Source organism: Ursus maritimus, unplaced genomic scaffold (assembly GCF_017311325.1).
Source record: "Ursus maritimus isolate PB19 unplaced genomic scaffold, ASM1731132v1 scaffold_24, whole genome shotgun sequence".
Taxonomy (NCBI): Eukaryota; Metazoa; Chordata; class Mammalia; order Carnivora; family Ursidae; genus Ursus; species Ursus maritimus.
The window spans coordinates 32,027,302-32,050,393 of record NW_024424897.1 but is presented as its reverse complement, the minus strand read 5'-3'; the positions used below and the strand labels follow the sequence as shown (position 1 = coordinate 32,050,393).

Sequence of the window (23,092 nt, the reverse complement as noted above, 5' to 3'; positions counted from 1 at the left end):
ATGTTAGGATTTTGCCCCTTCCAATCATTAAAAAAAGGAATTTGTTAATATTGTTGTAGACTACGTAGAGTGATAGAAGCAAAGACCGGAAGAAATGTGAGTGGTAGGAAAATATGAAGTATTTGCCACTTACAAATAGTATTTTGAAATTTCATTTTCTTTTATTCTTTTATTCATTCAGGTATAATTGACATTCAATATTAGATTAGTTTTAGGTGCACAGCATTTGTATACATTGTGAAAAAGTCATCACAATAAGTCTAGTTACTATCTGTCAGCAAAGTTAATACAATATTATTGTTAATACGATATTATTGACCAGATTCCCCATACTGTACATTACATCCCCATGACTTATTTATTTTGTAGCTGGAAGTTTGTATTTCTTTTTTTCTTAAGATTTTATTTATTTATTTGACAGAGAGGCAGAGAGGGAACACAAGCAGCGGGAGTGGGAGAGGGAGAAGCAGGCTTCCCGCTGAGCGGGGAGCCCGATGTGGGGCTTGATGCAGAACGCTGGGATCGTGACCTGAGCCGAAGGCAGACGCTTAATGACTGAGCCACCCAGGAGCCCCTGGAAGTTTGTACTTCCTAATCCCCTTCATCCATTTTACCGTCTGCTCTCCTCCCCTCTGACAACCAACCATCAATCTGTTCTCTCTATTGGTATTCTTGTTTTGTTCTTTATCTGGAAGAAAGATATTTTCACCATGAAGTATATTAGCTATAGGATTTTCATAGTTACCGTTTATCAAACTAATGATAGCTTGCTACATTTTTTAAAAAATCATAAATGGGTGCTGAATTTTGTTAACTACTTTTTCTGCAACTACTTCTTAATTTGTAAATATGATGAATTATATGGCTTGATTTTCTAATGTTAAACTAACTTTGTATTCCCGGGATAAGCCCCACGTGATCGTGATGTATTACCCTTTTTGTTTATTGCTAGATTTGGTTTGCAGTTTTTTTTTTTTTTAAAGATTTTATTTATTTATTCGACAGAGAGAGAGACAGCCAGCGAGAGAGGGAACACAAGCAGGGGGAGTGGGAGAGGAAGAAGCAGGCTCATAGCAGAGGAGCCTGATGTGGGGCTCGATCCCAGAACTCCAGGATCACGCCCTGAGCCGAAGGCAGACGCTTAACCGCTGCGCCACCCAGGCGCCCCTGGTTTGCAGTTTTAAAGGAATTTAAGTAATTTTGTATCTATGTCCATGATGGATAATAGTCTGTACTTTTCTTACGTGGTCTTCATCTGGTTTAGGTATCAGAGTAATTCTGGCTTCATAAAATAAATTGTGTCTTTCCCTTGTGTGTACCACTGAAGATCCTTGGTGTCACATGGGACAGAAAAAGGCCAATGGTGTTAGTTGTGTGAGGGTTTCAGCACTGCCCCTCCTTACACCCACCAATAAATCCTACTTCTTGTCCACAAAAAATTGGGACAGTGGGAAATGTTTCCTTCTCTTCTGTTTTCTCAGAGTTAGGTTAGATTCGTTATTTGAGCAGAAGAGTGACACGATTGGATTTAGGCTTTAGCAGGATACTTGGCTACTGTGTTACTAGACTGGAAGAAGGGAGATGATTTAAGTTACTCCAGTCTTCTAGGCAGGAGATGAGAATGGCTTTTACCAAAGTTGTAGCACTGTAGATGGTGAGAAGTGGTCAGATTCTTACTATTTTTTTAAGAAAAACGATAAAGACTGTGGATTGAATGTGTGATTTGAGAAGAAAGAAAGGAGAAAAATATGACCCCTAAATCTGATCTGTATGAATGAATCTTTAATTCTTTAAATTCTTTGATTCTTTTTTCACCTATTAAATATAGAATCCAGCCGTTTGTACCTCCTGCCCCTCCTCTCCATGCATTCTTATTCACAAACGGGGAGGCCAGGGTATCAACATCTCAGTGTACTAAAATCATTAGGGAAAGGATGGTCTCCTTTATATTATGAAAAACTTCTAATGTAAACTAAAATAGATTGATATAGTATTCTCCCATTTAGCCACACCAAACTTCAGCAATGATCAACTCAAGGCCAATCTCGTTTCATTTATACCTCCACATCCTAAACCCCCAAACCTGTTTTGAAGGAAATCCCATATATCATAGTATTTCAGCCATGATGATCTCAGTATGTATTTCTAAAGATAACAGCTCTTTTTCTTGACATTTTTAACTGCTTTATTGGAGTATAATATACACATAACATTCACTCATTTGGTTTAACTATTAGTATTTTACACAATTGGCCAACCATTACCACAATCCAGTTTTAGCACATTTTTATGACCACCGCCCCCAAATTCTCCTGTGCCCAGTTGCTCCTGATTCCCATGCCCCTACCCTAGCCATAGGCAACAACAGATCTTCCTGTCTCTTATAGATTTGCCTTGTTTAGAAATTTCATATAAAATGGAATAGTCAAGAGTGTGTTGTGTCTGACTTCTTGCATGTCATAATGTTTTTGAGCTTTCATACTGATACATTTATTATTATTTTACATATATTAATCATTAATACATATTATTATTCCTTTTCATTGCTAAATAATATTCTGTTATTCTGCATTTTTTCTGTTATTCTCTATTTTTATCAAGCAAGTAAACCTAATTTGTGGAATTGGTATGCTAACTTTCTTTGTTGTTTCTCCTGATTTTATCTCTTGTGAGAAAGGAGGATTAAGGTTTATTTCTGGCTGGTTTGTTATTCTCTGGGTCCGTTTGAATTCTGGACTCTTGAGGCTGTTAAAATAACCCGGATATATTACCCTCTTAAATAGCTATTTTCATCTGCCATGCAGCCATTTGGGACTTCTGAGCCCTGGGGAGGGAGGAGACCACTTCAGTTAATCCTTTCTACTTGAGACAGTTAACAATTATGCAGAATAATTTCGGCTCTCTTTTATTATAGGACACTACACCAGGATTAGATCTGAGTATTTTTTTTTAAGATTTTATTTATTCATTTGATGGAGACAGAGAGAGCACAAGCAGGGGGAGTGTCATGCAGAGGGAGAGGGAGAAGCAGACTCCTGGCTGAGCAGAGTGCCTGATGCAGGGCTCGATTCCAGGACTCCAGGATCATGACCTGAGCCAAAGGCAGACACTTAACCAACTGAGCCACCCAGGTGCCCTTGGGTTTCTGTTTTTGTTTTTTAAGATTTTATTTTTTTTACATAATCTCTACACCCAATGTAGGGCTCAACCTCACAACCCCAGGATCAAGTGTCACATGTTCCACCGACTGAGCCAGTCGGCCAGATCTGGGTATTTTTAAAAGCTTCTTGGGATGCCTGGGCGCCTCGGTCAATTGTGTGTCTGCCTTCAGCTCAGACCGAGTCCCACATCGGGCTTCTTGCTCAGTGGGGAGCCTGCTTCTCCCTCAGCCTGCTTCTCCCCCTGCTTGTGCTCTCTTTCTCTGTCTTTCTGACAAGTAAATAAAATCTTAAAAAAAAAAAAAAAAGCTTCTTAGTTATGTCTTTGAGAAGGTATTGCTGGCAACTGGATATGTCTGCAGACAACTGTTAACCTTTTTATTCTGCTGATTATGTTTCAGTTTCAGGGTATGGTATGTTCTGGTTCTTCCTAGGTCCCAGATCTAGCTCACCTCCATGCTTAATTCTTGCTGCTGCTTCCTAGAACAAATCCTTGTGCACCTGTACTTCCAGTCCCTTCCTAATTCTCACAATCTGACCAGGTTAAAGTTTATCTCCAGGGGCCTGGTATGTAAAAATACAATCTCGTTGGCTTCTAAGTGTAAAACTTACCTGCTAATTAAATGTAGTCACCTGAGTACTATTTCTGGCACTTTGTTTAAAACTAAATGATGACAGACCCAAAGTACGGATGTTGCACAACATACTTTTGAATTTTCTTTCAAAGTAACATATACACTTCATTTAAAAACTCAAATAGTGGGGTGCCTGGGTGGCTCAGTCAGTAGAGCATGCGATTATTGATCTCAGGGTCATGAGTTCAAGCCCCACATTGGCGTAGAGCTTACTTTAAAAAAAATAGTAAAGGAGATTTAGCTCTCTTGGACCACCATCTTTTTTCTATTTTTCCTAATATAGTTTAAAACCAGTTGATTAAATCACTTGGTTAAATCAATATTCAGTATTTATATTTCTCATGCAAACATTATGCACCACGGAGTGTTGTCACTGAATGTCATTAAGTTTCCTTTAATTTTGTTTTTTCTCTTTTTAGTTTTTTTTCTCTGTTTAATTTTACCTTTTTTCACTTGGTTACTTTTCCCTCAGTTGGGAATGGCCTAATTGTTCCCACACCTTCCAATAGCCTATTGTTCTCTACAAAGAAAGTCATACCAGATATTCTTTCTGGAGATCTGTCTACTTCTATTTTTCTCCTATGTAAACCCATCAACTTTTTAAAAAAGTTTATTTATTTAAGTAATCTCTACACCCAATGTGAAGCTTGAACTCCTGACCCCGAGATCAAGAGTCGCATGCTCTACTGATTGAGCCAGCCAGGAGCCCCTAAACCCGTCAGTCTTCTAGCCTACTACCCTACTGCATAGGTAGTAGTTTAAATGGGAATCATATTCTGTATTGGAGTTAACATTTTCCTTCATCATGACAAAGACATCACTTTATTGACTTCTGCTCTCCAAAAGTTACTGAGAAGGCTTTCTGATTCCTGATCTTTTTAATGTGACATATGTGACTAACCTTTAATTCTCTCTTGGAAAAGCTGAAGAATCATCTTCTTTCTATTATTCTGTAATTTCCTAATGATATGCCTTAGTTTGTCATATTGTCGTTCATTTTATGGGGCGCTTGACAAGGGCCCTTTCTTTTTTTTTTTAAAGATTTTATTTATTCATTTGACAGAGAGAGAGACAGCCAGAGAGAGAGGGAACACAGGCAGGGCGGGTGGGAGAGGAAGAAGCAGGTTCCCAGTGGAGGAGCCTGATGTGGGGCTTGATCCCAGGACTCTGGGATCACGCCCTGAGCCGAAGGCAGATGCTCAGTGACTGAGCCACCCAGGCACCCCAACAAGGGCCCTTTCAACCAGGAAACTTTCATGTTGGGAAATTCTCTTGCATTATTTCATTGGTGATTTCCCCTCCTTATTTTTAATTTTCTAGAATTCTCCATATTTTGAAATTTAGAACCTCTACAATGGTCCTCTAATTAAAAAAATTTTTTTGTTTTCCATCTATTCATATTTTTTGCTCAATGCATATATTCAATTTATTACTTCTGCAATCATACTTAAGACCTCTTTTTTTCTTATTTTCTATTTGTATCGCCTTTTTTTTTTTTTTTAAAGATTTTATTTATTTATTTGACAGAGACAGCCAGCGAGAGAGGGAACACAAGCAGGGGGAGTGGGAGAGGAAGAAGCAGGCTCCCAGTGGAGAAGCCTCATGCGGGGTTCGATCCCAGATCGCTGGGATCATGCCCTGAGCCGAAGGCAGACGCTTAACGACTACGCCACCCAGGCGCCCCTATTTGTATAGTTTCTTATACTTATTTTTCAGATGCAAGGTCTTTTAGCTCTCTGAGGACTTTAGTGATAGTTTTTATTTTTGTTTTTAGTTTTCTTCCCTTTGCATAATCTGTTTCCTCCAAATTGTCTACTTTTGGTTGGTTGATTTAGCTACTAGCTTTCACGTTGGAGGCTTTCATCAGACGTCTGGTCATTCTTGGTGGTTCAGTGTTCCTTGATTATTTTATAGATGTTCAATATACCATCTCTACGTATCACCCAGAATTATTTAGTGTAGTGAAATATTGAAGCAACCTAAGTGTCCAGCAACAGGGGAACGATTATATAAATTATGGGCCATTCTTAAGATGGACTGTCATGAAGAAATTTAAAATTATATTAACAAGTTGATTGGAAGCTCTGAGGGCCAAGGTGAGGTGTTTGGCCTTTCTACTTCCCTGCAGAATAATTTTCATAGTAGTGTTTCTGAAAGCCCATGGCCGACATCTTTGGGACTTTGTTTTATGGTGATTACATTCTTTAGAGGAAACTTCCAGTATCCTAGAAGGTAAAGGCTTAGTTGCCAGGGTCCTGGAAACCAAATGGAATATGAGAGGGAGGTCTCAGCATTCAGTCTTTGGAATGTGTACGTACATTTTATTTTCAGTAAATGTTTTAAGTTTTCATCTGAGCTTTTCCAGTGAGCTCCAGAGATGCAGAAATTTAAAATCATGCTTCCTATATATTTTTAATGAGAGAATAAAATTAGTTGGCAAAATAATATGTGCAGTAATTATATGTCGTGCTGTCTTGACTATTTTAAAAGAAACAAACAAGAAAAACCCTGCTCTAGAGGCCCACAGTCTTGACTATTTTAAAAGAAACAAACAAGAAAAACCCTGCTCTAGAGGCCCACAGTCTAGTGGGTGAGGTAACTGAATGCCAGGCAGAAAGAAAAGCAGCAATATAGGCACAGGCTAGACTGCTCTCAAGGAAAGCAGTTCATCGTTAGGGGCTAGGTGTTACTAACAGACCATGGGCAGGGAGGGGTAGGAGACAAAGTCTGGGGCCTGAGCTGGGTGGGAGGTCTGACTGAATAGTTCTTCCCCATTCTGTACAAACTGAAGAAGAGATTCAGAAGATAGAAGCCCATCTAGAGTCGTGCAGCGTGTACACTGAATTTCAGTCAAAATCTTGGATTCCAAAACTCTTGCTCTGTAGTACACCCTGCTAACACGTAGCCAGGACAGTTTCTCCTGGAAACCCTTGTTCCTCCACCTCCTGGAACAGGAGGAACTAGTGCCGGGCTGGTGTGGAGCCTGAAGCTAAGCTGGCTTGCGGTTAAAAGCTCACTTGTGTTCGTTTGCTGAAGAGTACGTCACACAGGGAGATCTGAAGACCTTCGGCTACGCCAAAAGTTGGGAGAGGGATGGATTTTTGTCAGGAGAATTAGGTTGGAGCAAATGGGAGGAGAAACCGGTCTGCAAGCCAGCCTCAAGGGGGCGCAGCTGCTGGCTCTGCCGGGCCGAGCGCGCGTGACGTTATGCCGTGAGGTGGAGTATGTAGATTCAGGACTCAGGGCCTTTGGGAACCGAGTTTTCCTGAAAAGATGTGCATGATTATGTTCCCAAAACTAAGATATGTGGTACGAAAATTTGGTTTTGAGTGTCGTTATTTGTAGATAAAGGCCAATTAGAGTCGTTTCAGAAGTGACCCCAACCTTAGAGTGGTGTGTACAGCAGCGGGTATTGCTGTGTTGGGTTGATGGTCATACTTACCTGGCAGGGGAGATACCATGATCACGAAGGTGGTTTTCCCAGGGCGAGGCTTATCCATTGCACTCCGGATGTGCTGACCCCTGCGATTTCCCCAAATGTGGGAAACTCGACTGCATAATTTGTGGTAGTGGGGGACTGCGTTCGCGCTCTCCCCTGTATGGTTGGTGTAAAGAATAGGCGTTGGGTGGTTGGTAGCGTTTATGTGTGTAATAGTTCGTATTTAATTTTTTTATTGAGTTTTTCTTTTGTGTCGTTTTTGGCGTTTGTTTGTTTGTTTTAGTGGTAGTATTTCCCTGGTGAGGGTAAGTGAACTTTATTTCGAAGATTGTTTTGTATTTTGTAAAGTAAGTTTATTTCTAATAGTGGTTTCTGTCATTTTATTTCAAACTTTTTTTCTATTTTTTTGTGTTTGGGTGGTCTGTGTTTCTACCTTGTTTTTATATTCCAGGAAAGCCTTGTTGTGTCAATTTCCATAAAATTCACCTGCCGAATTCTCGGGAATGACTGGTTTTTCTTCACTATGTTTGGAGAGTACTTACTTCAGTATTCAGCTTTTTTTTTGTGAAGTTAACTGGTGTCCACCCAAACCGCCACCGAATTCAGGATTGTTTAAACATTTAGGTACTGTAGGCATGGCGCCTAAATAGCACTTTTAAACCACAGAAAAAAGTGAATTTTTAGGTGGAAGATGTCCTAGGGGCGCCTGTGTGGCTCAGTCCGTTAAGGGTCTGCCTTTGCCTCAGGTCATGATCTCAGGGTACTGAGATTTCAAGTCCAGGGAGTCTGCTTCTCCCTCTCCCTGTTTGTGCTCTTTCTCACAGTCTCTCTCAAAGAAATAAAATCTTAGGGAAAAAAAAATGTCATTTAGGGGGTGCTTGGCTGACTCAGTAGGAGAGTATTTGACTTTTGATCTCAGGTTCCTGAGTTCGGAGACCCACGTTGGGAGTAGAGTTTACTTTTTTTAAAAAAGGAAGGAAATTTCGTATATAATAATATATTCATCTTATCAGTGCAGTCACATTATTTTTATTTTTAATGAGGAAGGGTCCCACAAAGGCAAAGGTGTGTAGGCCCTTCAAAATCATTAGGTGGTCTTGACTGAACCTGACTTTTTTATTAGTTCTCACCACTTTTTGTATAGTTCTGGCGGGCAGATCTGTTTTCCCTACAGGTTGTGATCTTACCACAGAATCTATCTCTACATTATTTCTCTTAGTGCTTAAGCTAGTGGCTGCCACATTAAAAGCTTAGGTGGCTGTGAGAAGTGTGCACTACATATATATAATGACTTGAGAATAGGTTTTTGTTTCGTTTTTTTAATCATTAGCAGCACTTGAAGAAATTCAAAAATACTTAGTGAATGCCGAAGAGACTGGAGTAGACAGTGCAGCCCTCAGAATAGCAAAAAGTCTCTGAGTACCTGTGAAATCAAATCTGTGGGGGACACAAATAATTCTAGAGGGGTCTCAGGGCTGTGGCCAGCCTGGCATTCATGGATACCATGAAAACAGCCAAAATTTTGTCTTCCTTCTGTGAAATCAAGACTCCTGGAATGAAATTAGGAAGGTAGTTCAATAACAAAATGATATTATATAACTGAAGTGGGCCGGGTCACACTTTGTGGATGATGTTATCTAGCAAATGTCTGAATAGCATGACTGTGATTTATATTGCAGAGACAGGGCCAGTGTGTGTCAGGAGTGAATGGGTTCAGCTACCAGCAACCCAGGGTGCTTGTAGAGTGGCTGTAGAGAGTTACTTATGCTTTCCTGGAAGGGAAGAGGGAGAAACAGAATCCCCGCTGAGCAGGGAGCCAGACATGGGACTCAGTCCCAGGACCCCAGGATCACAACCAGAGCCCAGGGCGGACACTGAACTGACTGAGCCACCGAGGCGCTCTAAAGCAAAGCTTTTTAAAAAATCACATGTTCTGGGGTGCCTGCCTGGCTCAGTTGGTAGAGCATGAGACTGTGATTTTGGAGTTGTGAGTTCAAGCCCCACGTTGTGCTCAGAGATGACTAAAAAAATCATATGTACTAAGAGGGGAAATACCATTGAAGGGTAGCAAAATATGCCACCCCCAAATATGCCACTTTGGCATAAGGATTCCTTTGAGCTAAAAGCACTTCAAAAATAGCAGATATAACCGTAGGTCCTGATCTACCCTTTTCTTCCTGAGATCAGGAGATAAAACTCTCATGTAAAAGATATCCTCCTTAGATCAGGGGGGAAGAAATATTCCCAAAGAAGGGGAGTCAAACCTGAGAGAATTCTGTACACACATTGTTAAAAAGAATTCATGTCTATGTAAACCCCCCCATATATGTTACTTTTCCATAATTGCCCAAAATAAAGAAAAAGAAAAACCAAAGACAAAAGCAGAAACAAAACACAGTTGTCTTTGTTCAACCTAATATGAAAGCATTTAGTTCTGCCATTGCTTTGGGTCTTCATTTCCTTTTAAGAGCTTCTGTGTTGGATAAATTTATGTTAAATTTTGTATGTTTTGGGGATGCCTGCGTGGCTCAGTCAATTAAGCGTCTGCCTCCAGCTCAGGTCATGATCCCAGGGTCCTGGGATCAAGTTCCCCATCGGGCTCCTTCCTCAGCGGGAAGCCTGCTCCTTCCTCTGCCTGCCGCTCCCCCGCTAGTGCTTTCTATCTCTCTGACAAATAAATATTTAAAAAAAATTTTTTAATGCTTTTATCTTGTTAAACTGTCGATGCCAATTTAATTCTCACGCCCAGCCAGAGATGCTAACAGGGCAGAGGTAAAGTTTTGCCTCTAGACCATCAAAGCTTTTGATACTACAGTTCCTGCAAACACCGTAGAGCACCTAGCCAGCAAGGGCAGAAAGGGAAAAAAACCCTAAAGTGTCCTCTGTTTTTGTTGTCTAAAATGAAGGGAGGGGCACTCGGTTTGTTACCAAATCCAGGCCGGATGCGCTTCCCTTTGTGCGGAAAACTGCAGACTCGAATCTTGGGGAGGCCAGCTTTGATTCCCCAACTACACAAGGCACCTGTCCTGGAGCGTGGCTGGCGGTGGGCGGTGGGGGGGGGGAGAGCGTTGAAGCTGCATTTCACCTGCATTCTCTTATTCCGTCCTCACAGAAACCTTGTGGGGGTAGGCAGGCAGTATTATTTCTTTACAACTTAGGCAAATGGAGGCTGAGAGAGACTGAGGATATGACCTATCCCAGAGATGAACAGTGATTCAGACCAGTGTAACCGACTGTGCTGTCTTGCCCTCCGCGGCTGCAGGCCACCGCCCTCCAAATTGCCCTGCCCTGCCGCGCAGAATTCAGACTCGTAACAAATGCACACAGGAAGTTTTGCGTACGCCCGAGTAGGCAAAGAATTTTAAAAACCACCCCCAGCTACACCTGTTGGTGACCGTCTTTTTAAATCGCTGCGAAGCATAGCTAGAACGAATTTATCCATTTCTCCAACAAGCTAAGTGACGTCAAGAGTGACGACAAGAGACAAGAGGCGGGCATATGGAGATGAAGGGCGCAGTGGCTGCGTGTTCAAGTTCATTCTTCAGGAGGTAGAGTTTAGAGTTTCCACTACATAGCCACTGGTGTGCACTGGTCAATATCATGTAAATAACCTTGGCGTTTGTAACCGAAAGCCTAAAGAACTCGGAATGTAATTGACCATGACTGTATAGTGTGTTGAGGACAAGGGTGAAGTGCCAGGCAAACTTTGTAACTCATACTTACCTGGCAGGGGAGATACCATGATCACGAAGGTGGTTTTCCCAGGGCGAGGCTCATCCATTGCACTCCGGATGTGCTGACCCCTGCGATTTCCCCAAATGTGGGAAACTCGACTGCATAATTTGTGGTAGTGGGGGACTGCGTTCGCGCTTTCCCCTGATGATAAATGTTCTAAAAAGGAGACGTCAGTGGGATTTCTTTCTGTGGTCCAGTAATTGTAACGCTTTGATTCTTGTGAATTTGATTGTGGCATTAGAGTCTTGGTGTTTCTGGGGGTGGAAGAATTGAGTCTTTAGGGGAGCCGGAAGGCAGATTAATTGAAGAAGTAGGATTGTTATAAAGTTTTTACCTGAGAATGTCTGGAGAGCCGCAGATTTGAAAATTTACCTTTACCTGTGATGATGACCTTAGGGTTCTGGGATCTAGCGGACCTTACCTTTGCTCAGTGAGAAATCCACTGCTTGTCTTTCTTTCATTACCTGTTCTCCTGCTTGTGCTCTCTCAAATAAATAAAAATTTTTAAAAAGAATAAAACAAAAGATGTTGGACTTTGACCTTGCTCCTCCAGTGTGGATTTCGAACCTTAGATAGCATTTTAGGCCCACCATTCCCTAGAGACTAGTTTCTTAGAATAAGTTCTGACGGTTATTGGAAAAAAAGACTAGAAATACTAAGGGAGTGAATGTTAGTGTGGGAGTGACTGTTAGTGTGTAAATAGCGCAATTCATGCTTTGGTCCTCAAGGGATGTGTGTATTCTAGCTTTAGGAAAAAATCCTGTGACACTGAAGTGGGTCTCGGTTTTATGTGTTTTATTTGAACTTTATTTTTTCAAGATTTTATTTGAGAGAGAGAGAGCACAAGCGGTGGGGGTGGGGGGAGGCGGGGAGGGGAGGGAAAGGGAGAAGTCTACTCCCAACTGAGCAGGGAGCTGTATTCAGGGCTCCATCCCAGGACCTTAAGATCACCACCTGAGCTGAAGGCAGACACTTAACAAGCTGAGCAACCCAGGTGCCCCATTATTTGAACTTCCCATATCAAGAATATAGTTATGTATTTGCGAAAATGCAATTAAATAAAAACTTTAAAGAGATCAGGAATCATTAAGATGGCTATTAAGGGAAAAAACGGGCACCTGGTGGTGCAGTGGGTTGAGCGTCCACTCTTGGTTTCAGCTCAGGTCATGGGATCGAGCCTTGAGATTCTCTCTTCTTCTGCCCTTCCTGCCGGTTCTCTTTCTCTGTCTCCCAAATAAGTCAGTCTTTTCTTTCCTTTTTTTTAAAGGGGAAAAAAACCCAAGAAATAACGAGTGTTGGTGAGGATCTGGAAAGCTGGAAACTTTGTGCACTGGTGGCGGGAATGTAAAATGGTGTAGCCAGTATAGAAAACAGTATGGCAGTTCCTCAAGAAATTAAACATAGAATTACCATGTGAGGGGCATCTGGGTGGCTCAGTCGGTTAAGCATCCAAATCTTGGTTTCAGTTCTGGTCATGATCTCAGGGTTGTGAAATCAAGCCCCACATCGGGCTTTGCACTGGGTGTGGAGTGTGCTTGGGATTCTCTCTCTCCCTCTCCCTCTGCCTCTCCCCCACCCGCAAAAAAGAAAAAAGAATTACCATGTGATCCAGTAATCCTACTTCTTGGGTATATACCCAAAAGAATTGAAAACAGGGATTTGAAGAGATACTGTACACTAAAATGTCCATAGCAGTGTTATTTACAATAGTCAAAGGTAGAACCAACCAAAGTGTCCATTGACGGATAAGTAGATAAACAAAATATTATTCATCCTTAAAAAGGAAAGAAATTCTGACATAAGCTTTCTGGCTGGTGAAGACCCACCAAATGTGTTAGCCTTCTTGTCTTTTTCTTTTGCTTCACCTCTTTTCACACCCTCTGTGTCTCTCCGTGTAACAGTTATGCCCCTGGCATGCATGTTTGCTGATTCTTGTGGACGGGGCTTCCCTCTCTTATCCCCTGTCTATGGAGCACCAACATAGCACCTCATGTCTGCCCTGCTATACCAAGCATTGTGATCGCAGGGATCCAATTTTAGGTGTCAAACCGGTCACGCTTGAGGACACATGGCAGGTATACCACAAACACTTGATTGTATGATGGTCAGGTGTGGATGCCATATTTGGAAAGTAAAAATTTCTCTGCGTGGATTTTATTGTGCATACTAACAGCTAACAACTACACAGAGCTGGCTTGGTGCCGGGCACAGTTCTAAGCACTTTACACATACTAGCTCATTTAAGGCCCTCAGCAACCCTCTGGTTATTACTCTCTCCATTTACAGATGAAGAAATTGAGGTCTATCAAGGTTACATAATTTCTCCAAGGAGGTGGAGGTGACAGGGCCAGGACCAGAGCCTGAACTGTGAACCTAACCCACTACCTTATACTCTCTATATCCCCACATAGTGACTGCACTTATGTATGAACTTTTCAAAATTAATAGGCTCCTAGTTTTCTTAATGATACCACAAACATGTATATTTCTTTTTTTTTTTTTTTTAAAGATTTTATTTATTTATGTGATAGAGAGACAGCCAGTGAGAGAGGGAACACAGCAGGGGAGAGGGAGAGGAAGAAGCAGGCTCCCAGTGGAGGAGCCCGATGTGGGACTCGATCCCGGAACGCCGGGATCACGCCCTGAGCCGAAGGCAGACGCTTAACGACTGCGCTACCCAGGCGCCCCCACAAACATGTATATTTCTAATTTTACTTCCCAGTAGCCATCTCTTTTTGGTCCAGAGAATTAGTGCTAAATATATTCAGTTTTTCAATTTCACCAGTAATATTGAGAATAAATATTAATCTTGTAGAGTTTTGGGTGCCTGGGTGGCTCAGGCAGTTAAGTGTCTGCCTTTGGCTCAGGTCATGGTCTCAGGGTCCTGGGATCGAGTCCCACATCGGTCTTCCTGCTCAGCGGGGAGTCTGCTTCTCCCTGTCCCTCTGCCTCTCTACCCCACTCATGCTCTCTCTCAAATGAATAAATAAAATCTTAAAAAAAAATCTTGTAGAAGTTCAGTAATTGTTCCCCTAATTCTGTACATTATAAATGAAAGTGGACAAGATGTGAAAGAAATGTGAAAGAATCTAAGTTGCTTCATTGCATTTCTGATTGAGTTAAAATAAGCATGTTTCTTTCTTTTCAATTAGGATGTCTCGGGCTGTTCATCTTTCAGTCCCCTGTCCCGTTCAGCTTGGTTCCTTAAGAAATGACTCTTTGGAAGCTCAGCTTCATGAGTATGTCAAACAAGGAAACTATATGAAAGTGAAGAAGATTCTTAAGAAAGGTAAGCACTGTGTTAAAATTGCAGATGCAACTTGGTTCACATTTCTGAATAGTGTTGGAAGGAAAATCAGGTACATCATAAAGCTATGAGTTCTTGGGGAAATTGAAAGTTAAGCTTAGAGATGAGACGTTCCCTTCATACTGCTTAACAGAGATCTTAAATTGTTGTTTGGAGACTGTTTTGTTTTTTGTAGGGAACCATAAGGTCTTCCAGCTTTTAGACTCCTAAGATTTCTCCTCAGGCCCCAGCCACCCACCTTGAATTCTGCGTGATTGGTTCCTTTTTCTCCTTTGATCTACACCATCTACTGAGTCTTCCAAAGCCTGTGGTGGAGTGAAGAGACCAGCTTTCACAGCTCTCCCCTTCTTTGCTCCTCCCAGGGACTTGGTGCTTTTGTTTCCAGGGGTTTGTTCTTTTGTTTTTTTGTTTTTTTTCTGGATGTTACAGGCAGCTCAGCCTATGAGGCAGGTGGAAATAGCAAATGTAGCTCAGGCAATCAAACACTAAACCTTACATGGACAAAACTGCTGGCATTTGGCCCTTGAGCTACAGATCCAGACCTGCATTTTTTTTTTTTTTTTCCTGGAGTAACCGGAAGTCCTGCTGAATTCCCCCTCTCCCTTCTTAGTATAAAGAGAGGTTTATGAAGCTTCTCTCAGCTGTTTGTGAAACAGTCAGGGTGGCCTAATTTCTCTGCAGTGTTTCTCCATTTATTTCAGCAGCATTCCTGAGGACTTCCAGAAAGGTAACTCCAATTTTTGCAGGATCCAACTATCCCACAAAATAATTCACTCAGAAAGTTCCCAAATGTTTCCATGTACCACCCCTAGAGTCTATTGATGAGGTAGCTCATAGTGAGTTCAGTAACTTATTTGAAAGGTCCTGTTGTTTCCCCCCCGCCTCAGAATTTTGCATTTTATTCCATAACACATTCATGTGTGTGTTAACATGAAAATGGATGTTCAGCATAGGTATGCTGTGACTTCTAGTGTCTTCTATCCAACTCTCCAGTGTGAAAAGCAGAGTATTAGAACATTTATTATATCTTAGACATCTGAACGTTCTGCATGTTCAAATTCTTACCATTAAGCTACGGGGGATGGGGTTGACAGGTGTAACTGGATATGAAGCAGGATTTCATCTGTGTCTGGAATTTCATCTAAAGCCTCAGGGTGGAGAACAAGGGGTGACAAGGTAACAAGTTCCCCGACAGTCTAAAGCAGGGCTTCTTAGGGGATGGCCAAAATGGATCTTTAACTCCATCATCCACGTCAGGCCTACATAGGAGAAGGCAGTGGGGTAGTGGTGGGGGTGTCAGGGGAAAAGATTCTTTAAAAGACATTCATAGGAATAGAAAACCGTGGCTTTCCTCCTCCTTCCCGGCTTCAAGCCAAATAAGAGGTCCTTCGGGTGAACCTCATGGAGAGAATTGTAGCACTTGCAAGCAGGGTAGCTGGGAGCCTGTTCAGCCTGCTGAATAGTAGAAGTGTCAGCCCACGCCAGCTGCCACCAAGGTGGTGTGAAGAGAACCTGGCATGTTACCTGGAATTTAAGGGTCAGGAGGGCCCTGCCATCTGCCTCCTTCCTAAAGCAGCCTTTGATGACTGGGTAAACATGAGAGACCAGCAGCTGGATTAGCTACACACTTGCACCAGTTAGTGGGGTAAGTAGACTCTGTAGAGGGTAGCTTGGCCATCTAAAGGACCTCACCTGTGAAGACAGGAAGAATTGCAACAGAGGCTGAGAAACACAAGAAGTCAGCAGGAGAGGACACTGGCCCACATTAGGGTGCTGTGAAGTGGAGTGGAGTTACCTGAAGGGCCCACTAACCCCTCCCACAGAAGAGTAGGCATTAGGAAGAAGCCGAAAGCTACAAAGAGGATCAGCTACGTTTGAAGGCCTTGCACCTTGTCATCTTATTGGTCCTCCCCTCCAGCTCTGGAGTTGCCAGAAATAGCCTTGAAATCAGAGGAGTGGAAGAGCAAGGAAGAGGTTTTGATTTCGACTGGACAGTTTATTACCTGAAATGAGACTGTGCTTGAAGGCCTGAAAGTGACTTGAAGACTATGGAATCTGCCTGAGATGCCTCTCCAGTGAGGGAAAGGAAAAGCCAACCAAAGGAGTGTACTTGAGGGCAGTAAAAGGGGAAAAATTGTTTCCTGATTGTATCCTACTTAGTTCAGTTATATAGATTATATGAGTTCTAAAGCCCAAAAGATGAGTTCCTGAGTTCCAGAACCTCAACCCAGACTATTCATTTTTTTTATTACACGTATATTAATTGAGCCTTGGGGTTAGAACACCAAGGACTGGGGCGCCTGGGTGGCTCAGTTGGTTAGGCATCTGCCTTTGGCTCAGGTTATGATCCCAGGGTCCTGGGATGGAGCCCTGTGTCAGGCAACCTGCCCATTGGGAGGCCTGCTTCTCCCTCTCCCTCTGCCTGCTGCTCTCCCTGCTTGTGCTCTCTCTGTCAGACGAATAAATAAAATATTAAAAAAAAAAAAAGAACACTAAGGATAGATGTGTGGCCTTGCCTTCCAGGAGTATAATCCAGCAGAAGAAGCAGACATAAAAGTAATTAAAGTACTCAGAAGGGCAGGAGGCAAAAAAGTACAGCAGGTACATCTCAGCCTCCTTGTCTGGGAAGTAATCAAGGGAAACCTCTTAGAGGAAGCTTTATTTAGTCCAGGATGTTAACAAGAAAAAAAAGTGAGTTGGGGGCACCTGGCTGGCTCAGTCAGTGGAGCATGTGACTCTTGATCTCAGGGTTGTGAGTTCAAACCCCACATTGGGTGTAGCGATTACTTAAAAAAATAAAATCTTCAAAAAAAAATTGAATGTGCCGGAGTGATAGACCCATATGCAGTTGGAGAGTCTGCTCTTAAGAGACCAGCACATGGCATGGATGGTGAGGGGTTCCTAGAAACGTTGGAGGAATGGAGAATGGAAAAGTGTTAGATATGGAAGGGTCCAGACCAGAGACAGGCTTTTGGGTGAAAGTGATTGAAAGGCACTTTCTTTTTTTTTTTTTTTTAAAGATTTTATTTATTTATTTGACAGAGACAGCCAGCGAGAGAGGGAACACAAGCAGGGGGAGAGGTAGAGGAAGAAGCAGGCTTCCAGCGGAGGAGCCTGATGTGGGGCTCGATCCCAGAACGCTGGGATCACGCCCTGAGCCGAAGGCAGACGCTTAACCACTGAGCCACCCAGGCGCCCCTGAAAGGCACTTTTTAATTTCAAGATACAAGAAAGTGCTCTGACACCAGGGGATATATCTCAGACCTGGGCAGATTGCCCAAACACTGTCCCTTTCTGACGGAATTTAAGTACAGAGCATTTGACTGACTCTGAGGAGATTCTGTTAGAAGTGGTTAGATGATACGAACCCGATGGTTGTATTAGTCATGTTACTACAAAGCACTGAAAAATGTGGAAATATTGATTCAGAAAACCATGTGCATGTCCACGTGGCACTGTGCTTCCTGGCATCCTGTAAGATGTGAGGCGGAAGTGTTTTTACAAGAGTTAAGTGATGGGGACGCCTGGGTGGCTCAGCCATTAAGCCTCTGCCTTCGGTTGGGGTCATGATCCCAAGGTCCTGGGATCCAGACCCATGTCGGGCTCCCCGCTCAGCGGGAAGTCTGCTTCTCCCTCTCCCTCTGCTGTGTTCCCTCTCTCGTTGTCTCTCTCTCTGTCAAATAAATAAAATCTTAAAAAAAAGAGTTAAGTGATGAAGACAGTTACACACATCATGTATAAGGTGGTTCATGTATAAGGTTCTTTGAGGAGAAACTGGGATTAACTTTTGGCATACATAAACGGGAAAGCTGCTTCTGTACAAGCCAGGAAGGCTCAACATTTAGGACTGAACTTTGAGTGATGATGTATTTAGTGCTTTATTAGAGAAATTGATTTGATTGGAGACTAGACCTCCTGAGGAAGACCAGTTTGGCCTACCAGAAAGAATCCGGACTTGATTTAGTATCAGACATACACCTAGGTTCCCACAGTGGTTTCCCCAGCTGTGTGACCTCATAGCCTGCATCTGTGAGAATGAGGAAGTAATGACATCCTTGTTCAGTTGTTTAGAGGATGAAGTGAAACAACAGATTAAAATGCCTGTCATCAGGTAGGTATTCAATAAATCATCATGGTTATGATTATTATGTAGTATTAGAAGTGTACACCAGTTCTTACCTGTCTCTTTGCCTCCTCCTCCTGCCTCTTTCAAGGCGATGGAAACCTAGTCCAAGTCAGTGGACTTTTGTAGCGAGCGAGAGGGGGTCCAACGCTGACCAGTGGCGTCAACAGCGTTTTCTTAGCCTATTAGTGGGACGACGCGACGCGACCGGGACCCCAGGTGGGCGGGGCAATACCGGTCCCTCCGGGTTGGAGTCAGAGGCATACCGTGTGTGATTGGCTGCTAGGAAGCCGCATGCTAATAAGGCTTGTTACTGATTTAAGTGTTGTTGGAAGATTTACAGGCAAAAAATGGTGTTTTGAACTTGCTATTTGACCGAATTGTTATGAAATATAAAAGAAAATGTATGTGAATAAGCAAATGAGTTGAGAAAAATGTCGCCATGAATGCTAAGTGTGCGGCTGCCATAGACCTAGCAGAGGGGCGGAGTTCCACGTTAAGACTATACTTTCAGGGATCATTTCTATAGTTTGTTACTAGAGAAGTTTCTCTGAATGTGTAGAGTACCCGAAACCACGAGGAGGAGGCGTAGCGTTCTTTCCTGAGCGTGAATTTGGCTCTGGGTGTTGTTCTTTTATAGCTGCCCTTTGTCGTTGATGATCGTTCTTGTTTCTCTTCCGGAGAAATTAGAGGGAAAGAACGTGGTCTGAGTGGTTTCTCCAACAATTTTGGTTGGTTACAACATTAGGTGTATTGTCGCTACCTGAGTCTCAGTGATTGATTTAGGTATAGTTGTTAGTGGCAAGAAATTTTTTTTGTTTTTTTGAAAAAGGTGTCTGTCGATTTTGGGGGGGCATTTAGTGGGAATTTGCTTTTTTTGTGTTTTTCCTGGTCGTGTGGAGAGGAAGTGCTTTATGTGTGGTAACTGATCTTTTGAGGTTTTTTGATTTTTGTTCTTTTCTGTGGGTTGGGTTTTGTTTTGTTTTGTTTTGTTTTTGGAGAGGGGGAGCACAAGCGTGGGCTGGAAAGGGCAGAGGGCAGCTTTCGTCAGAAACAAAAGCCTCAGGCTTAACTGACTCAGCTACCCAGGAGCCTCTTAATTGTATTTCATATATAAATTGTTTCTCTCCACCTTTACTACACTCAGGTCTTCTTCATAGAACTTGCTTTAGGCAGATATTGGACCTTCTAAATTAATCCTTGATATTTTTTTAAGTCTCTCTTCAGTTTGTAATATTCTCTGGGCTATTTACTTGACTTTTACTGCTAAGTTTTCTATTAAATTTTAACTTTTGATTGTGAATATTTTAAAGATTTGCTGTAATTGGCATAAACATTATATTAGTTTCTGGGGCGCCTGGGTGGCTCACTCGTTAGGTGTCTGCCTTCGGCTCAGGGCATGGTCCCGGGGTGCTGGGATCGAGCCCCACGTCAGGCTCCTCCGCTGGGAGCCTGCTTCTTCCTCTCCCACTCCCCCTGCTTGTGTTCCCTCTCTCGCTGGCTGTCTCTCTCTCTGTCAAATAAATGAATAAAACCTTTAAAAAAGAACACACACATATTAGTTTCTATACAACATGATTCCATGTTTGTATATATTGCAAAATGATAACCACAATGTCCAGTTAACATGCCACCATACATAGTTACAGAGATTTTCCCTTGTGATGAGCCCAGAGCACATTCAAGATAATATTGTTAATAACTTTTAAATATTCAGTACAGTATTATTAACTATACTGTGCTGTACAGGGAAGCCTGGGGTGGCGAAGGTCCTTCCTGGTATCAAGCCCCACATCAGGCTCCCTGCTCAGTGGGGAGTCGGCTTGAAAGTAGACTCAGCGTGCCCCCTGGGGGGGTGCAGGTGGAGGTCTTTTTATATCCCCCCCCCCAGGGCTTCTATTTTTTCCTCTCCTTTTCTGTTTTTTGTTTTTTTTCCTGAGAAAACTCTAATGGTCTGCCTGGGGGAATATATGCTTAGTCATTTAAGGCCTGTTATCAGTATTTTACATTATGAAGATACGTGGTTCATAAATCATCACTGGCGCACCAGGCATCTCACCCTTCAGTTCTGGGTCTGCTTGCAGTGGGTAATCCCACTATTTACTTCATCTGTGTTTTGAGTAAGATATCCCTGAAACCACAGGTTTAATGTATAGTTTTAATGCTCGTGAATATTGAGCTAGAGTTCATAGTTTACACTAGTTCATAGTTTTTTTAAAATTATTAACGAAAGTTCATAGTTTACACTAGGATTCACTCTTTGTGCTATATAGTTCTATGGTTTTTGATGGGTATATGTTATTTCCACCATTAAGTATCATACAGAGTAATTTCACTGCCCTAAAAATCCTTTATGCTCCTCCTGTTTATCCCTCTATGTGAACCGTGGCAGCCACTGATTTTTTTTTTTAACCGTCTCCATATTTTTGTCTTTTCCAGAATATCGTATAGTTGAAACCATACAGGATGTAGCCTTTCAGAGTGGCTTCTTTCTTTTAGCAATTTAAAGTTCCTTTGTGTCATTTGTTAGCTTCATGGCTCATTCATTTTTATTGCTGAATAATATTTTATTGTTTCAAGGTACCGCAGTTTATCCATTCATCTAGGTGAGTGTCCTACAATTCGATTAAATTCTGACATTGTTTACCTGGAGATAGCATCAGATCCCACATGTTAAGCACTCAAGTCTCACAAAACTCCCCTGCCCAACACCTTGGACACCAGACTTAAGTAGTAGGTCTTCAGGTTACACAAAACTTTGTCTGACTTGACTACAAGCCAGAGGTTTCCACAACTCACTCCTCAGGTTTGATAATTTGCTAGAACAGTTCACAGAACTCAGGAAAACAATTTACTTATTAGATCACCAGTTTATTGTAAAAGGATACAACTCAGGAATGGCCAGAGGAAGAGATGCTTAGGGTGTGGTATGGGGAAGGGGTGTGAAGCTTACGTTCCCAGCCCAAGTGTGCCACACTCCTCAGCACCTCCATGTGTTCACCAGCCCAGAAGCTCTCCGAACTCATACTTCAGGAATTTTTCTGGAGGCTTCATCACACAAACACAACAGATCATTAGCCACATTTCTAGCTTCTCTCCCACTCCCCAGAGGATCAAGGGTGGGGCTCAAAGTTCCAAGCTGCTGCTTTTTCTTTTTCCAAGAGGCGGAAGAGGGGCAGAGAGAGGGAGAGAGAGAGAATCTTAAGTAGGCTCCACGCCCAGTGCAGAGTCTCTCGGGGTCGATTTCATGACCCTGAGATCATGACCTGAGCTGAAATTAAGATTTGGACGCTTAAGTTGACTGAGCCGCCCAGGTGCCCCTCAAAGTTCCAAGCCTCTAATCTTGGCTTTTACCTTCTGGTGACCAACTTCCACCCTGAATCCCATGAAGAGTAGTCTCATCAGAAGAAAAGATACTTCTATCACCCAGGAGATATGTCAAGAACCAGGGTCAAAGACTAAATATTAAAACAAAAGATGCTCCTAGCACCATTATTGCTTAGGAAATTACAAAAGTTTTAGGAGCTCTGGTCAGGAGTCAGGATGAAGACCAAAATATATATTTCTTATTGTATCACAGGTTAACCNGGGAAAGAGGGCAAGAAAGTGCATTTCTAGCAAAGGTAACAATAGGCAAGAAGGTCTTCTTTGGTAGAAGCATCACAAATATGAGAAACTCCAAGAAAGTGGGTGAGTATGGGACAACGAGAACTGGAGATGTGAGCTAAAGCATGAGATTGGAGAGACAAGAGGAGAGCCAAGATATATAGGGCTTTAGAAGCCATCGTGAGGTGTTTCACCTTCCTCCTGAGAGCACAGAGATGCCAGTGAAGTATTTTCAGCGGGGTAGAGGCACGTGTGTAAGGTAACTGTCACGATCTGAGGTTCTACTCTATTTGCAAGCTGCCAAGTCAGCCTGTCACAGTTTTGTGGATGGTGGCACAGGATACTAGATTCCTGGGTCAGAGATAAAGGACAGTTGATTATTCCCAACAGTAGCAGTAGCTAAAGTATTGTAATATTTATACTGGAGCCCCAGTTCCCAGAGGGTGATGCAAAGAGGGCAAAGTGCTGCCTCCACACGACATAGGCTGCAAGACAGAGGAGGGGCTTTGGAGACCCAAGAGCAGGGAAACTGTGTCTTTTATAATGGGCAAACACCTGCCTGCCATTGTCCCCAGACGGAGACATAGTCTTTATTATATTGGATAGGAAACAAACCTGCTCTTTGCTCTGGAGGGAGACACTGTCTCTAGCTCTCAAGCCTGGTCACGGTACACACATCCTAGAGAAGATGCTCCAGAACAAAAGCTGATGTGCAGAAATGGGAGAGAGATGGAGAATTGCTTCTCAAAGGGGACATGATTGGATTTAAACTTTGAAAGGGAGGGTGCCTGCTGGCTCAGTCAGAAGAGCATATGACTCTTGATCTCAGGGCCATGAGTTTGAGCCCCACATTGGGTATGGAAATTACTTAAAAAAAAAAAAGTAAAGAAAAAAAAAGAACACTTCCTGGGGCACCTGGCTGGGTCAGTTGGAGGAGCAGGCAACTCTTGATCTAGGAGTCGTGAGTTTGAGCCCCATGTGGGGTGTACTTAAATAAATAAAACCTAAAAAAAAAAGTTTGAAAGGAAACCTGGCCACTGCTTGGGAAGCGGATTGGAGAAGGGCAATGGTGAGTGTAGGTTAAGCTCT

General features: G+C 42.6%; 1 protein-coding gene and 3 non-coding genes across 4 annotated transcripts in view; all 4 read left to right on the top strand.

Annotated features, from left to right (window-relative positions):
- Window positions 1-7,227: 7,227 nt before the first annotated feature.
- On the top strand, window positions 7,228-7,391 carry LOC121105074. Its single transcript, XR_005837504.1, has one exon. It is a non-coding gene; the product is annotated as a U1 spliceosomal RNA (small nuclear RNA).
- A 3,556-nt stretch (window positions 7,392-10,947) lies between these two features.
- Window positions 10,948-11,111, top strand: LOC121105119. The gene has a single exon (XR_005837549.1). It is a non-coding gene; the product is annotated as a U1 spliceosomal RNA (small nuclear RNA).
- Window positions 11,112-14,120: 3,009 nt separating this feature from the next.
- Window positions 14,121-23,092, top strand: part of TEX14 (testis expressed 14, intercellular bridge forming factor) — an 88,379-nt gene continuing 79,407 nt past the window's right edge. The window contains exon 1 of the mRNA XM_040640905.1: window positions 14,121-14,256. Within this exon, the coding sequence (XP_040496839.1) occupies window positions 14,121-14,256 (136 nt within the window). The remainder of the gene's footprint in view (window positions 14,257-23,092) is intronic.
- Window positions 18,896-19,112, top strand: LOC121105102. The gene has a single exon (XR_005837533.1). It is a non-coding gene; the product is annotated as a small nucleolar RNA U3 (small nucleolar RNA).